Source organism: Patiria miniata, unplaced genomic scaffold (genome assembly GCF_015706575.1).
Source record: "Patiria miniata isolate m_02_andy unplaced genomic scaffold, ASM1570657v1 HiC_scaffold_4, whole genome shotgun sequence".
NCBI lineage: Eukaryota > Metazoa > Echinodermata > Asteroidea > Valvatida > Asterinidae > Patiria > Patiria miniata.
Window position 1 is genome coordinate 3,800,494 of NW_024037071.1, and position 14,525 is coordinate 3,815,018.

At 40.6% G+C, this 14,525-nt stretch overlaps 2 protein-coding genes across 4 annotated transcripts in view; both read right to left on the minus strand.

Annotated features, from left to right (window-relative positions):
* Window positions 1-870: 870 nt before the first annotated feature.
* LOC119739621 lies at window positions 871-4,622 on the minus strand. The gene is made up of 2 exons (XM_038214609.1): window positions 4,464-4,622; window positions 871-2,070 (listed from the first exon to the last, which is right to left on the minus strand). Exon 2 carries the CDS (start codon window positions 1,873-1,875, stop codon window positions 1,051-1,053), a length of 825 nt encoding a protein of 274 aa, XP_038070537.1. The 5' UTR covers window positions 1,876-2,070; window positions 4,464-4,622; the 3' UTR covers window positions 871-1,050.
* Window positions 4,623-9,220: 4,598 nt separating this feature from the next.
* LOC119739915 (SH3 domain-binding protein 2-like) overlaps window positions 9,221-14,525 on the minus strand; it is a 29,947-nt gene continuing 24,642 nt past the window's right edge. For all 3 annotated transcript variants that reach the window (XM_038215051.1, XM_038215052.1, XM_038215050.1), the window contains exons 10-14: window positions 13,893-13,985; window positions 12,747-12,889; window positions 11,630-11,705; window positions 11,315-11,377; window positions 9,221-10,646 (exon numbers count right to left, since the gene is read on the minus strand). In XM_038215051.1, coding sequence (XP_038070979.1) covers window positions 10,509-10,646; window positions 11,315-11,377; window positions 11,630-11,705; window positions 12,747-12,889; window positions 13,893-13,985 — 513 coding nt within the window. In that variant the 3' untranslated portion in view covers window positions 9,221-10,508. The remainder of the gene's footprint in view (window positions 10,647-11,314; window positions 11,378-11,629; window positions 11,706-12,746; window positions 12,890-13,892; window positions 13,986-14,525) is intronic.

The window sequence follows — 14,525 nt, forward strand, 5'->3', positions numbered from 1 at the left end:
ATTTTCCCATCATGACTCTTCAGCACTTGGAGTTTTGGAAGCGAGGGACTCGACTTTGGGAGTTGATAATTCGTTGTGCAAAATCGGAAAAGCAAACGACCAAACTGTTTTGCTACTGAGGTTAATGTCGACAAAATGTGGGGTTATTTTGCACTGCCCCAACATTTCCTGGACACTGTACTTTATTTCAAAAAGCGAGGGGGGGGGGAGAGAACACATAGGTGGCGCTGTTTCTGTACTTTATTTCGAAAAGCCGGAGGGGGGGGGTAGAATACCATTTGACACTAGGTGGCGCTGTTTATGTGTATGCATAAACGAAAAATCCGAAGGGGGTTCATAATTAAGACAGGTAGGGCATCCCCTCAAAGATATTGCAGACTTCTTAGTAAATAAATTTATTTTGTGAAAAACAGAACTTAGCTTTCGCCACGGGCATCGCCAGACCAATGTGAATGGGGGGGGGGGGGAGGGGGTGACCGTAACAATTTGAAATTTGCCGAAACTACAGCAGTGTTCTAAGGTTATCGAAGTTGGGGTGGCTATACACTCTGAATAATGATGAATGCACCGTTTAAAAACTGCGCACATCGATTTTGACGAGAAAAAAAACTCGAGTTGAGGGTGTGGCATAATGTAATGTACTGATGTGAACATACCACGGACATCTTATAAGACGTCTATGGCGAATACATACATCGTTGCGTAGCGCCCTCTATATTACTTTGAAGCTGCCGGGCCCCTTGTTGCCAAGAAATCGCCATTGCTGTGGGTGTGACACCCCCCCCCCCACATCCCCCTGGTGGCGCCCTCGCTTGTGCCTTTCATTAATACAAGAAACTAAATTGATGCATGTAGGACTATTCGCAGTTTGGTAATAATGATGCCACATACATTTATTGCAGATTGAACATGACTTGTTCGATTATATTCGTTGGTTTTGTTTTCACTGACAATATAATTTGCCGTTTACTTTTGAAACGCTTATGAAACATGAAGACATTTTGTACAAAAACAAAAAAAATGCCAAAAAAAATGGCGGAGCTCCCTTGATCACGTGAGAGCCACGAGTGATATCCCAGCAGCCAAATCTTCGCTTGGGTCTCTCTTCAATCTTTCCACATCCTCCAACCACCGACTGATTCTCTCAACCATCTCACTGGCTGCTTCGCCATCATCCAGGTCGTGCCCAGGAGGTCCGTGGGAGGTCCCTGGTTCATAGTCCGTGGAATGAGACTCCAATGGATGAGATCGAGGATGAGGTTGCTGGGTGTGATCGTCTTCAAGTTGTTGCTGATTGGCTAAAGTTCCCGTTGGACCCTGGTAAATATTCGGCATGAATCCGTTTCGTCTTGGTCTCCGCAGTACCGTGTTATTCATAAACAGCCGCTCAGCCGCGATGTCGGCATCTTCCATGCAGTCGACAGTGTCGATCAGTCGATCGTCCCGCAGGTCGACATTGGCGGCAGCAGTGCGCGTGCAGAAATCGCTGACTTTGGCCGAAGCGGCGCGGTACTCCTTATCAGCCCGAACCCGCATATCCATCCGCTTGTTCTCAATCAGTTGTTCCGTATCAAGCCCTCCGCTGGTTCCCAACAATCCACGGTGGATAATACTCGGTCCCCGTTTGCCGGACTCGCCCTGGAAGGATGCACGATCGCTGGTACTCAGAGCCAGTCCTGGCACCGACATGGATCTCTTTAGGGTCCGCCTCATGGTAGCGGGCCGAATTTTGTCGATCGTGGGTGGGGAAGGCTCCATGCTCCCGCCGGACCGACCGCTGCGCATGGACCCGGTCGAAATCCGTCGACGTTTCTCGGAACATTGGTCTGCTGTCGACTTTGAGTCGCTGATCTTGGGCAGTCGAAAGGAAGCCATATTTGTTTTTCTGTTTCAGACAACTTTAAGTGACGTCATCATTCTGAGTTGATTCAAATCTTAAAAGATCAACGTTCAGCGGAATCAGTGACAACTTTTCAAATGGTTCCCACTTTTTGGACTCGCAAGTAAGAAGCAGCGTTCCATTGTCGATTAGCGTTTCCATGGATACTATAGGCGGTTTCCATGTAATTTCTGCACAAGAAACAAAAAGAAAGGAAACATGTTGCTCTTTGCATAAAAAATATTGCCACGCTTGTGTAATTAATTTGAAAATATGGAAAGAATGTAGTCATAATAGTTTTCGAAGCCCTTATACCATTAACAGTTACGTTTCAGTATAAATCGCCTGGCTCTAAATAAATATTAACAATTGGAATTGGGTTAAAGGCTTCTCAAAAGTTCTCAAAGCTTTTCCTTCGAAGCTTTGCATTGTGATATCATGGAGGAATAGTGATATTAAGAAAATGTTTTTAATTGCCTTAAGTCTCGATGAAGAATGATAACAACTACTTTAATTACATGTACATATAATTAGTACGATGCTATGATGATGTCTTTGAGGGTTGTTTTACACGGTGTAATGTTGTGTAGTCAAGCTGATTGATATAACTGAATATAACGGGATACAGTTAGCTTATCGATCGTGTTAGGGATTAACTTTATTGATAAGGCGTTACACGCTCTACACAACGCACACCACAGGATTATCCTTTATGACAGTGTAACTAGTATCAACCCCCCCCCCCCCCACCCCACCTGATCACATCTCGTCAACTGATGTAAGGTATTGATTATGATTGTCCCGAGGGTAGGGGGATGTGTGACGGTGGGGCTTGTCGAAGGCCGATTCGTCATTATATAGCAGCTGAATAATTTATTATGGAGAAACCTTGGATTGTGTCATGACGTCAGAGAATTTGCATAAAAACTTTGAAATCATTCGAGTGAATTCGCCATGTGAATGTTAATAGCTAATTTTTTTAGGAATGGACGAAGAATGAGCAAGCAACACATGAAATATGGTCTTTGGCGTATAATGGGGTTGACAAAATCATAGAGCAATAGCGGATATCCGATATACCCCCCCCCCCCCCCCCCCCCATTCAGCCGCTCAATGTTTTATACTAGTAAAATGGGGCCAAAAATATTATTTGACTGGAAGTTCCTAAATGTATTCACAAATTGATTTCGAATGGGGAAGGGAGGGGACAGGGGCACGCTTCACTCAAATATTAACAACCCTCCCCCACCCCTCATCTCCATGCGTTTTCAGATCCGCCCCTCTATAGTTTCTGTCCAAAACTGCAAGTTAAGGGTGGTCAGAGCGATGTTTGTAAAACACGCTACACGGCCAACCGTTTGGCAAAATAGGCCTACACTTTAAATCTTATTTCAACAATAATTAGTTAAAGACGTATATTGCTCTTCATTTAAGAGACGATTTTGGACGAACGGTACAGCTTTGTGTAGGCCTACATGAAAGATAAAAGTCCGAATTCATTCAGGGGAATATAAATTCGTAACTTTTTCAGGATCCGGAGGAGGTTAAAATTTGAGCCCCCCCCCCCCCATCAAAATACCCACTTCGTGTACTCTTGAACACTGTCCGCTTCAATTTGGCGTAGGTAGCTGAATGCAAATATTGACCGCGTATTGATGGGCGCACTTGTGAACAATTAACTTGCCGGGCCCTAAAACGTATTATATTGACTGGGCAAGAATGTTGTCATCGATTTGTAGACACCACTGTGTGTCTTTAGCTTTGTTCAGTCAATACCGCCTATTATTCCACGGGAGGTTTCCCCTTCAGTTTTGAGCTCGGTGTTTCAGTATACACACAAACAATGAGCAGGCAGAATAGCGACCAAAGCCTCATCATTTAATTTTTGGATGATGCTATCTTGCTGATCCTTTTCTTTATGAGTTATCATAATACTGAGGATATTATAAATTATATTGTAAATAAATCGGTGATAAGACAACAACCTTCAAAAAAGGAAAGAAAAGATATTGAGATATCAGACATTGTTTTCAAAGTTTATATGTGCTTATTTACAATGTGCACTTTACAGCACTTCGAAAATTTTGAAATCAAAATACGCGACTCACAGTTACGAAAACCCTATAGATTAGCGCAAAAGAAAAGTATAAGTTTCACACTAGGATTCAACACAGTGTTAGTTTAACACTACTGGTTGTATGGTGTAAAATCATTTGCCATGTTTGATTCAATTTGATTCGAGCTAGTGATTTGAGTTGACGTGTTTGATTCAGACGTTACCAAAATACACAACACACAATGATTACAGCTGACGAAATGGAAATTAGTTTCCAAATTCATTTTTAACACAATCTACAAGACTAACAACTTGAAAGTGTATCATTAAAACATTTCAAGCGATATTTTAAGTCCCCATCCATTCCCCCCCCCCCTCCCGGAATTAGAAGAAAAAGAAGAAAGAAAACACGGCCATGTATAAATCGCGATCAAAACATTTTCAATCGAACCCTCAAATTGCACATAGAACTACGTCAGTAAAATTTAATGTTAGCACATTATTTTGTTTTGTTACGTAGCAGCTTACCGTTTGTCTTTCATTCTCATCCAGCAAACGTTTTGTTTTGCACTTTTCCATTCCTCGATAGGAGCCCGAAATGTTTCACATTATTGCCGACTAAAGTTTCGCCAATAAAATGGTTCAGTGCTACTTGCCCACGACTCCTTTGGAATGCACAGAATGTTGCGTAATAATTGTACGCATAGCGCCCTCTGTTGATAACAAAAAGTTTTCTCCTATAAAAATAACGGAACTCTTAAGTTGTCGCATGATTCCATCTTCTCGACACAACGTTTATAATTTACCGAAAAGAAAGTTTTTTTAAACTCAATATGCGTCTGTACTGTTTGGGGCAAACTTATGTTCTTTAACGCATAGCGCCCTCTATTGATAACAACGAGACTTATGGCATGTTCCATGCCCTCCACATGTTTATCGCCTAATTTACCAAAAAATAACGTTTTTAAAGCTCAATTTGTGCGTTTATTTAGGGCAAACAAGTCTTCAACGCATAGCGCCCTCTTTTTTTATAACAAAATCTTTTCTCTTAATTCGCCTAATTTACTCAAAACAAAGTTTTAAAGGTTAGTTTTAAAGTTTTAAATGCGTCTATCTAGGGCAAACTGATATTCTTCAACTGATAGGCCACTACAACTATTCTAAGGAATATCTTACAGCCCTGTAACGGTTGTTTTTCAAGTCCCAAAATGTCTTCTTTTTTCTTGGACACTCAAAGGAATCTCAAATGCGATGTTTAAATTACAAATTCATTCAAACCACGATCTCCAAATTAGACACATATTCTGTTCGTTTTTGCTTGTTTGTGGTCATTATGGAATAGCATTCGATTGACTTGGTCCCTAACAGATAACAGAAAATATTGTTTTTCAATTCAATGAAGTGTAATCTCTTTGATCAATTTTTTTGATAGACGCATGGTTTCTTTTAAAGCGTACGAAAGGTATTGGAAAATAGGGCCCACACTCTAAGGAGTTCGTTAAAAACAACCATTCTTATGAATCAACATGCACAACGTCACAGGATCAGTAAGTACCGTGTCTTTTTATTGAAGACATGTTTATTTGGCACATCCATCTGGAAGACATTTTCGTATTCTAAGACGTTACACACGAAGGCGTCCAAGCTGTTTTGTACACATGATCGGAGGCAAAAATATATATCACTCTATCTGAACATGTTATTAGAGATACAGTAAAAGAAACCAAGTGTTTTCCCTTGAACTTTTCAAATTGACGACTCTATTCAACGTCTAGAATTTTACAATCTTGGAAATGTTAAACAAAAAAATCATTTACAACCTCTGGAATATGCACTCATTGTTCATAAGTGTGAAGTTGGTCTTACATAGGAAATTAATTATGGAATGCAGTACAGTTGTGCCGTAAAAAACTCCACCCTCTTCCCAGCCTTTCCACAAGGCCATCATCAAGACCCGTGCGGCAACAGCTTGAGGCGAATTGAGACGAGACTACACTGTGTATGTGCAAACGCAAAGTGACATGCCGTTCGAAGTCACACAGCGGTCGATACTGTGTAGTCTCTACTCAAGTCACCTCGCTTTCCGTCGTCCGGTCAATTTGTCGAAAAGTTAAGATGGGCTTGTCAAAAGGCTACACCCTGGGTAATATAAGTAACTAGACACAATTAATGAAGTAAATTCCTTCAATAAAATACAATGCATGAGAATTGTACACGTTCTTTGCACAAAAATGTACTAAACTTTACACCCCAATCATGCTGTGTAATTTGTAACGGATTAGACTGATCTAATACAAATGTAAGTCAACAGCTAGCTATATTGTGCTATTCACCCCAAATACAGAAATGGCACCAACTATAGTTGGGACTACTCCAATAGTTGAGGCTAGAGTCTATCAGCGTCTTATTTTATTAAAGGCGCCCTCTGCCCTCACCAACAAAGTAGCAGCAGGCAAGGTTATAATAAGTTAACATGTACATTCTCAATGTGCAAGAAAACATTTGCCAAAAAAAAATAAATAAATAAATAAAAACAGCAAAAAGGTTGTGGTTATGCTTTTGTTGTCCAAAAAGGACCAAAGATTGAAAAAGATGGTTATGAAAATGTAAATTGTTTTATAAGAATCACTGATTTCCCAATGTGAAACTGTGGCCTCAATATTCAATAGAGACCTCTCATCTAAATTATATTCTACAGTCCTTCTCATTTCAAATTTCAATATTTCTCTAAAATGTACAATATCTACAGATTAAGTCACCATTATCCGATTGCATAGTTCAAATTATTTACAAACATAAGGACATTCTTTAAATTCTTTAAAAAAAATAATCTGAGTAAATAAATAACAATAATCTGCTACTGAAAAACTGCATTTTCTCTTTACATCAAACATTTATATAGAATCACCTTTAAGTGTCGAGTTAGGACAAAATCTTGCATTCTAGTGTCATATTAACCCTCTTACTGTTTGAACAGTCACGGACAGTAAAAGTTTCCATCCCCTTCCCTGCCATGCCTTTTACACAGGCTAGTTGCCAACAGTCGATCATATTTCAAGCAAGCACTCTGACTAGTCAAATTCAGTCAACAGACAAATTAAGCAGACAAGTGGTAGGCACAGCTGGCTTATCAATCACCTACAGTCAAAGCATAGCTGTATCAAGTTACTGTCACAGCAGTTAATCCTGCTTTATGTAGGTTGGGAGCTCTTAACTGTTGCAACTTAACAGTTACTTGATTAATCTGGACTACAAGGACAACTTGGCACAGACTGTACAGGGTGGTTCAAAAAAAGGGACACTCACATTTGACAGCAATTTTCACCTATTTTTAAAAATTATTTTGAACTGTCGATTAGTGGCTATTAAAGTACTGGCCTTTAACTAAATGTGACCAAAAAATCGCTGCATTTGCACATTTTGTCGTTGAGCTATGCTAATTTAAACATTTCATGTGCAAAACCTGTTTGTCCACGGAGGTATACATTCCCTTCGCTTCACTGAGCTCAGCTATCGGAGCTTTATTTGAAAGGGCATGACATTTTTTATGTTATGTTATGTAATGTTATGCAACAATGAACGTAAGCCGACAGCTCATTGAGTAGATGATCTCAACACTGACATGAATAATTGGACAGCTTCAATAAAAGTTACCAGGGCAAAATGTATTTTGGTGGGAAGTTTTTTTAATTTTTATGAACTACGAAAATGTCCAATTTACATAGAATAACCTGTGGACAAGGCTGATTTTGGTGACTTGTATTCAAATTAGCATATCACTATTTTTGTGACTTTTACCAAGCTTTTTCACCATGTATGGTTTTAAAGGCCTTTACTACTTTGTGAAAAAAAATATTTAAAATAATTTCATTAAGTAGGTGAAAATTGCTGTCAAAAGTGGGTGCCCTTTTTTTTTTTAACCACCCTGTATGTTTGCATAGGAAGGTTTAATCCAGTTAGGTTGGCAGCTCCAACTTCCCTGAAACTACATGATTTTTATTTTATAATGTAACAAACTGTAATAAAAAACATGCTTGTTGAATATTGCTGAGATTGCTTATGGTTGACTCTGTACTTAAATCAGGGGTCACCTGTCACATATGACATGTATAATTTTATAATTCTGATGCTCTCCTTAACCTTAACTCCCTAGCATGATTTACTAGCAACCATACCCATCCTGGCAAATTCCAACACCATATGGGAAACTGTGCACACACATTTCTGACTTAGTTTCTGGAGGTGTGCCAACCCAATGTAAAAGACTGTCAGTTTAGGGGTACTGTACCCATCCAGACAGATTCCAACAATACATGCTTTTCGGGTTTGATGGGTTGAGTTCTGATAGGGTTAATGCAGTCGTCCTCCAAGAGTGACTATGCAGAGCAAACTACCTACCCTCAATATAAAATAGTTTGAAGTCATTCTTAATTGAGCTTGAATAACAAATTACAAAGTACATGTACCGAGGTCATGGTGACTGGAAAATGTCAAACATTGGACCTTACATTAATTTGTGGAATGCCCCTTTATACAATGTTTTTATGTTATTTCAGTATACGGTACAGGTTATGCTGCAACTCTATGCTTTCTGCTGCCAAAAGTGATCACAATTTTTTTATCACACAAGTTTAAATTTTGCCAAAGCCAGTTTCAAATAACGCATCCAAGGGAGATTTCCAACATGAATTTTTATCATTCATCCCACTGTGCCCTGTTATGACAGCCAGAAGATGTTACTTCTCGCAATAGAGCAAAACGTGGCTCTCTCAAACACAGAAACATTCCACTCCAGGGCCGAAGTTCATAGCGCTGCCTCACAGCCGATTATATGCTAACAGAGCCTTCGTCTATTTCATAGAGACCGTTAAGCAGTGAGCACAGCGAAAGCACGCTTAACCAAAAAGGAAAAAAATTACTGAAATCAGTGACGAAACAATAGAATCTCCATGCTCACGCAACCGTTAGCACGGCCAAGCCACGAAATAGTGCTAAGGCAGCGGCATGATTTTCTGCTATAGTAAGCACAACTTTTCTGCTAACTGTTCAGCAGCGCTTTGAAATTGGGCCCAGTACCCACGGCATGCTTAACTGCACAAGATCCAGTTAAATTAAATATCTTGTTGTGTGTTGCGCACTTTTGGATGCTTCAGTTAACAGCATTGATGAAGTATCACTGCATCTAAGCTGGTCATAGTGAGAGCTAATAATTCCTTCAACATCTGCTGCTGTTTGAAAGATCTCGTTCAACTTTTGCAAAATGTCCTCTTGGAAAATTTAGGTGGTTGGTGGATCTCAAGGCACTCAAGTCTTAACACTTTGAAGAAAAAATGGTTATTTTTTTTCACCAAGCAGGGCGGTAATGCCAGGAGAAGGGTTTAGGGCTTGAAGCTGAATTCTGTAGGATTTGACAATGACAGTGTTCAGGGAAATCCAAAGACGAGGATAAGCAAACATGTACAGGCGTCTCTATAAAATAAATATCTTCCTCCTGTTTTCATTTTGAAAATCTTCCACAAATGACACTCGAAACCTTTCCCGTTTCACTGTCTGAGAAGTTACTAAGTAATATGTAACGTTGGTTACGGGTACTCGATTCCATAACCTGGAACCGGTTCCCGACATCTGCAGTCGGTTACTCGAGTACGCGGTTCTGATGCACAGCCATAAACTTAATGTTATCTAAATGTGCACAACCCTTTAGCAAGTCCGCGTGAGCGTCAGATGCTATCAGCAATGCGCTCAGGAGTTCTGTAGCGGTCTCCCAAGCTTTCCTTCTGAAACTGTTTGGAGGGTACTTGTGCACTGACTCCTTGGGTCTACTCTCTCTGAAGCTGAGGCAATATATTGCCTCCAGCAGACATTGGTTCAATCCTTGTCTAGAGTTTTGACATCAGATCCAGACTGTGTCTAGGATGCCGTTGCATTCATCGCGTGTTACATATTCGTTGGTTTGACTTCATCTCCAACATGGAAGTTCTTCTTCTTTCGTTTGTCGGGTAGACAGATTCAGATATCACCTTGCAGTTGGGTCAACCATAATTTGGTCTCCTGGTCCAAGTTAGTTAGACCGTCTGCTCCATGCGGAGATTGGCAATGCATTGCGTCAAGCAGACATGGAGGTTAATTGGCGTACAGGGATTGGAAGTGTTGTCTCAGCATGTGAGGTGCGTCCAAAATCCGGCCCCTGAATTGCTTTGCCGTCCAGTTTCATCATGGTCAACATCTGCTACCCGGAAAAGACCTCGTGGTCGTCCCCGGCTTACCTGGCTAAAGCAGGTAGCCGATATAGTCCAGTTGCCCCCAAGCAATTGTTGGTCCCGTGCTTCTGATCGGGGAGGTTGGAAGTCACTACGACCCTTGGATGGTCTTGTGCAGCAGTAAAGAAGTAGCAGCTGTTGTATCCACCATCCAACGATCCACTGTCAAGGCAATGACATTTGAGTGAGATGTCCACGACAGAAGATTTCCCTTGCCGACTGCTTTCAACACAAATCCAGCGATTTTCCTCCACATCCATTTAAGCTTATATTACACGGCAGGTCTCTGGCCTTGATGCTGTCTTGCAGTACTTCACAAGTTGTCGTCTACGCCAGGGTACGGTGTTGATAATCTTAAGGTGGTGTTGGGCAGCGGATTGTCTGAGTAGTATTCTAACATTTCGTGCATGTTTGCGAATATGGGCTGGGAGTTGAGGGAGAAGTTGCTGATCTGTACAACAGACAATACGCAGGAAACAAGAAACGATTATTTTGGGGGAAAAAATCAATTATACACATTAGTAATAGCTGTCAACAACAGAACCCTGACCTCACCTAAAGCTACAGAATACTAATAGTAGTAAACTGTAGTGTGCAGTACATCAGCATGTAAGTGGGCACAAAACTCATAGTATTTTTTTGGTACGTGGTGCCTGCATACATAATTTTTGTAGTATTTTAATGTATTTTACATGTACAAATTCTAAAGAAAACTATTTTCACACAATTGTATTTGTGATGTTGTTTAGCATCTGAATTTGTCACCGACTGAAAAAGAAATTATTTTCAAAACGCAATATATCCATGAAATCTTCAAATGCAACTGACATTTGTTCCAGGCTGATATTCCATAAGGTATTTGGAGCGACTTGAGTCGACCCAAATAGAATGTGATTTTAGATAGGTGAACTTAATGCTCAGTTTTTTCTATTGATAATACTCTGGAGTCATTCCAAATGACTGCAAAAGTTGATCTGTCGACATCTAGCATACATTGTCCAATTTTTTTTTTAAATGTCACACTTAATTTAAATCTCAGGAATAATTTAGTTAAACGTGACTCTCAAATACTAGTCTGAATGTTATAGTCTTTATAGTTGAAGTTGCGACTTTACTTACCCCATTGCCGAAGATTTTGTAATGCTTGCACTGATGAAGGCTCCCGTTGTAAACCATTAAAACCTACCCAAAGAAGAAAAACCCAGAGACCAGTTGTTACTTCAATATCAGTGACTGCTTAAAAATACAAGGAATTCTCCATCATAAAGGTTTAACTGTTCCTTAGAAACTGATATTTTGGTTAGGGGGAGTTCTTTTAACTTAGAGGACAACTGTATGTCTATTGAGGCCATCAAGTAATTTTGCTGGCAACTTATCTGGGATATAATGAGACCAATCTTTAAGTAATTTTTTTTGGATTTGTTTCATACAAACCTTTCCCGCGTCTCCTCCACATTGGCCACTCAGCCGCATGAGATACATGCCATCCATACGGAAGTTGTACAGCAATCTACAAACAAAATATAACGCATAAAGTTATTGGTGGTGTTTTGCTTTGCTTTCATTCGGCCAGGTTTCCTGTAAACCTCATAACAACAGCTTACTTGCAAAGTAACTACTCTTGCCTTTTAAGCATGTGTCGTACTGATACTCAGCATATCACGATATACAACTTAAAAAGTTTAGGGTAGTGTTAACGCAACGGGAAAAAAATACACGGCTAACGTTTTGATCTAACAAATGAATGACATACAGCTGAACCTTTTGGTGAAAATATTTCAGGAATTCTGAATATTGTATTTGACTTGTCATCTTCAATTCGGAAGTGTGGCCTAGCGGTTAGGGTTCGTGACTCATGATCAGAGGGTCAGGGGTTCAATCCAGCTGCTGGCCATACGTTGTGTCCTTGGGCAAGCCTCTTAATACCCACTTGCCTCTCTCCACCCAGGAGTATAAATGGGTACCGGCATTAGCTGGGGAGTAACCTGCGATGGACTGGCATCCCATTCAGGGGGAAATAGAAATATTCTCAGTCGTTTCATGCCACTCATACCGGAGATAAACGCCGGCCTGATTTTCCAGCCAACTTCTGATATACAGCCAAACGCCACAAATACTGATTCGCAAGAATCATTTGAACAGTATTTGTACGATATTTCTTGCCGAAACCTCATGTTTCAATACTCCGGGGTCTGCACTGGAGCGTAAATTGTACAACAATAGGCCGTGCACAACGGCCAATTCAAGATCAACACACGATCGCCTCCACAGACTTTGTGTGCGTGTACAAAAGACACGAGGGACTAGCGTGTTTAGACGTCACCCGGAGGCGAGTCGAGGCAATCTTGACGTTTAAACCCGTCAGCTAAGTCTGAGTATAAAAACAGCCAGTGCGTGTTATCACGTCCTCCGAAGCAAACTGATTAATAGATTTACTCTTCCATCTTTTTCTTTCATCTCTTCCCTGTTTTGTTTTAGATTCAGGAAGATTTCCTTTATAAAAATGTGATTAGATTTGATCAAGTAATATCTGAGATGATGAGTTCCTTACCCCTCAGCTGTTCGCTTGTCTGACGAGCCAAACAGACACGTCTCTGGCAAAAGATCTCGTTGTGGCGGCATGACTGGTTCCCGCACTGCTGAATGCCTATACTGTGCTTCCTTTGTAGCAACTGTCCTTTCAGCTGGCTTCGGCTGTTTTTAAAAAACAAAAAAGACATAATAACAGGGGTGTGAGTGACCACTGATAAAAATAGCTGAGAACAGCTGAAAAAGGTGTAAAACAGCTGAACTTTGGAAATCTCCTGTACTTTTGTACACAGCAGGTGAGGGAAAAAGCTGAAATCCATAACAAAGAAAAGCTGAAATCAGCTTTAAAGCTGAGATTTCACACCCCTGATAATATCACAAATTTTATGAGCATTGTATATTCAGTGTATCCAAAGGCTTTCAAGAAAATAATCACAAGCTTACTCGGTAAGGATTCGAACCAACTACCTCCTACTGATATGTTCAAGTCTCATTAGCGAGGAAGGTTTCACATTTTGTGGGGAAAAAAATGTTGGGAGCATCTCAAAACTGGTAACGTTCCTGGAATGGAATGGTCCATTTAAAACGCAGTACGTTCCTAGTGGAAATAATATACAAATAATGAATGTTTACGAGTGCAATGGTAAGAATAATTTCATGAAGTGACAGATGGAATGTTCCAGGTTTTTTATGTTTGCTACTAATTACAATTCTGCCGGTACCCGACCGTTACAGCACTGGGCACCTGATTGGTTGTTCCTGATTTAGCATTCACACTCATGCTGACCACCTGCTGTTCCTGTATATTAACCCTTACCCTACTAGACCCTCCAATGCATGCCAATATGTGCCTCAAGAAAATCTCCTATGTTTTTTGCATGGCCCTCCAATATCTGCCATGTCATTTCAAGGGTAACTGGACAGGCACTCCAATACATGCCACAGAGAACAATGAGAGTCCTCTGATAACAATCAAGTGCCCCCAGCTGGTCAGTATCAGGCACCCTCCAGGGCCTCCAACTCCTGCCAATTGGAGCCTTCACTGTTAAGAAACACTATCTGCCAATAAACTGCAGCTGGAGGGCATTGGCATAACCAACTGACATGCAGTAAACTACCCTCAGAGAGTAAGGGTTAAACATTGACGCGTGACAAAATACTGCCGTACCTTGAGTGGCATTTCTGGTTTGACCGGTGTCGGCGGCTTAGGGTTGATCCTGGGTTTGAGAGGAACAACCGGCTTCAGGGCGGCTCTGATACCCTGCAATTAAAAAAAAAAAAACATTGGACAAGATGTTTTGAAACCATTCAATATTGGGTTCTGCCTGACACTGATCTTATCTGATGTTCATCAGGGAACTTTCACTCGGGAAGTAACACGTCGTGAAGGGCAAAACATAATGTTTAATTTACATCACCCCGACGCAAATTCCATCATATGAATAAGAGAATAAATGCGTGTTTGGAAGGTATTACAAACTCTGTTTAAGACCAGTTGGAGTCTGGATGGGCGATAATTACCCGAGGCAAAGCTGAGGGTAATTATCAGTCCTCCAGACTCCAACCGGTCTTAAACAGAGTGTTTAATACCGACCGAACGCATATTTATTCCTATTCATAAATACCTTTTCGGTCAAAAAACCAAATCTTTTCGGTCCAAAAATCAAAACAAGTCAAAAATGAGACGTTGCCAACCATTTTGTTCAACAAATTTACTTGATGTTTTATGAAACACCTCTCTGACTATAATATGGAAAGTCGCTCTACAACTCCTAACCTTATAAGGAGATTGGCATGTGCG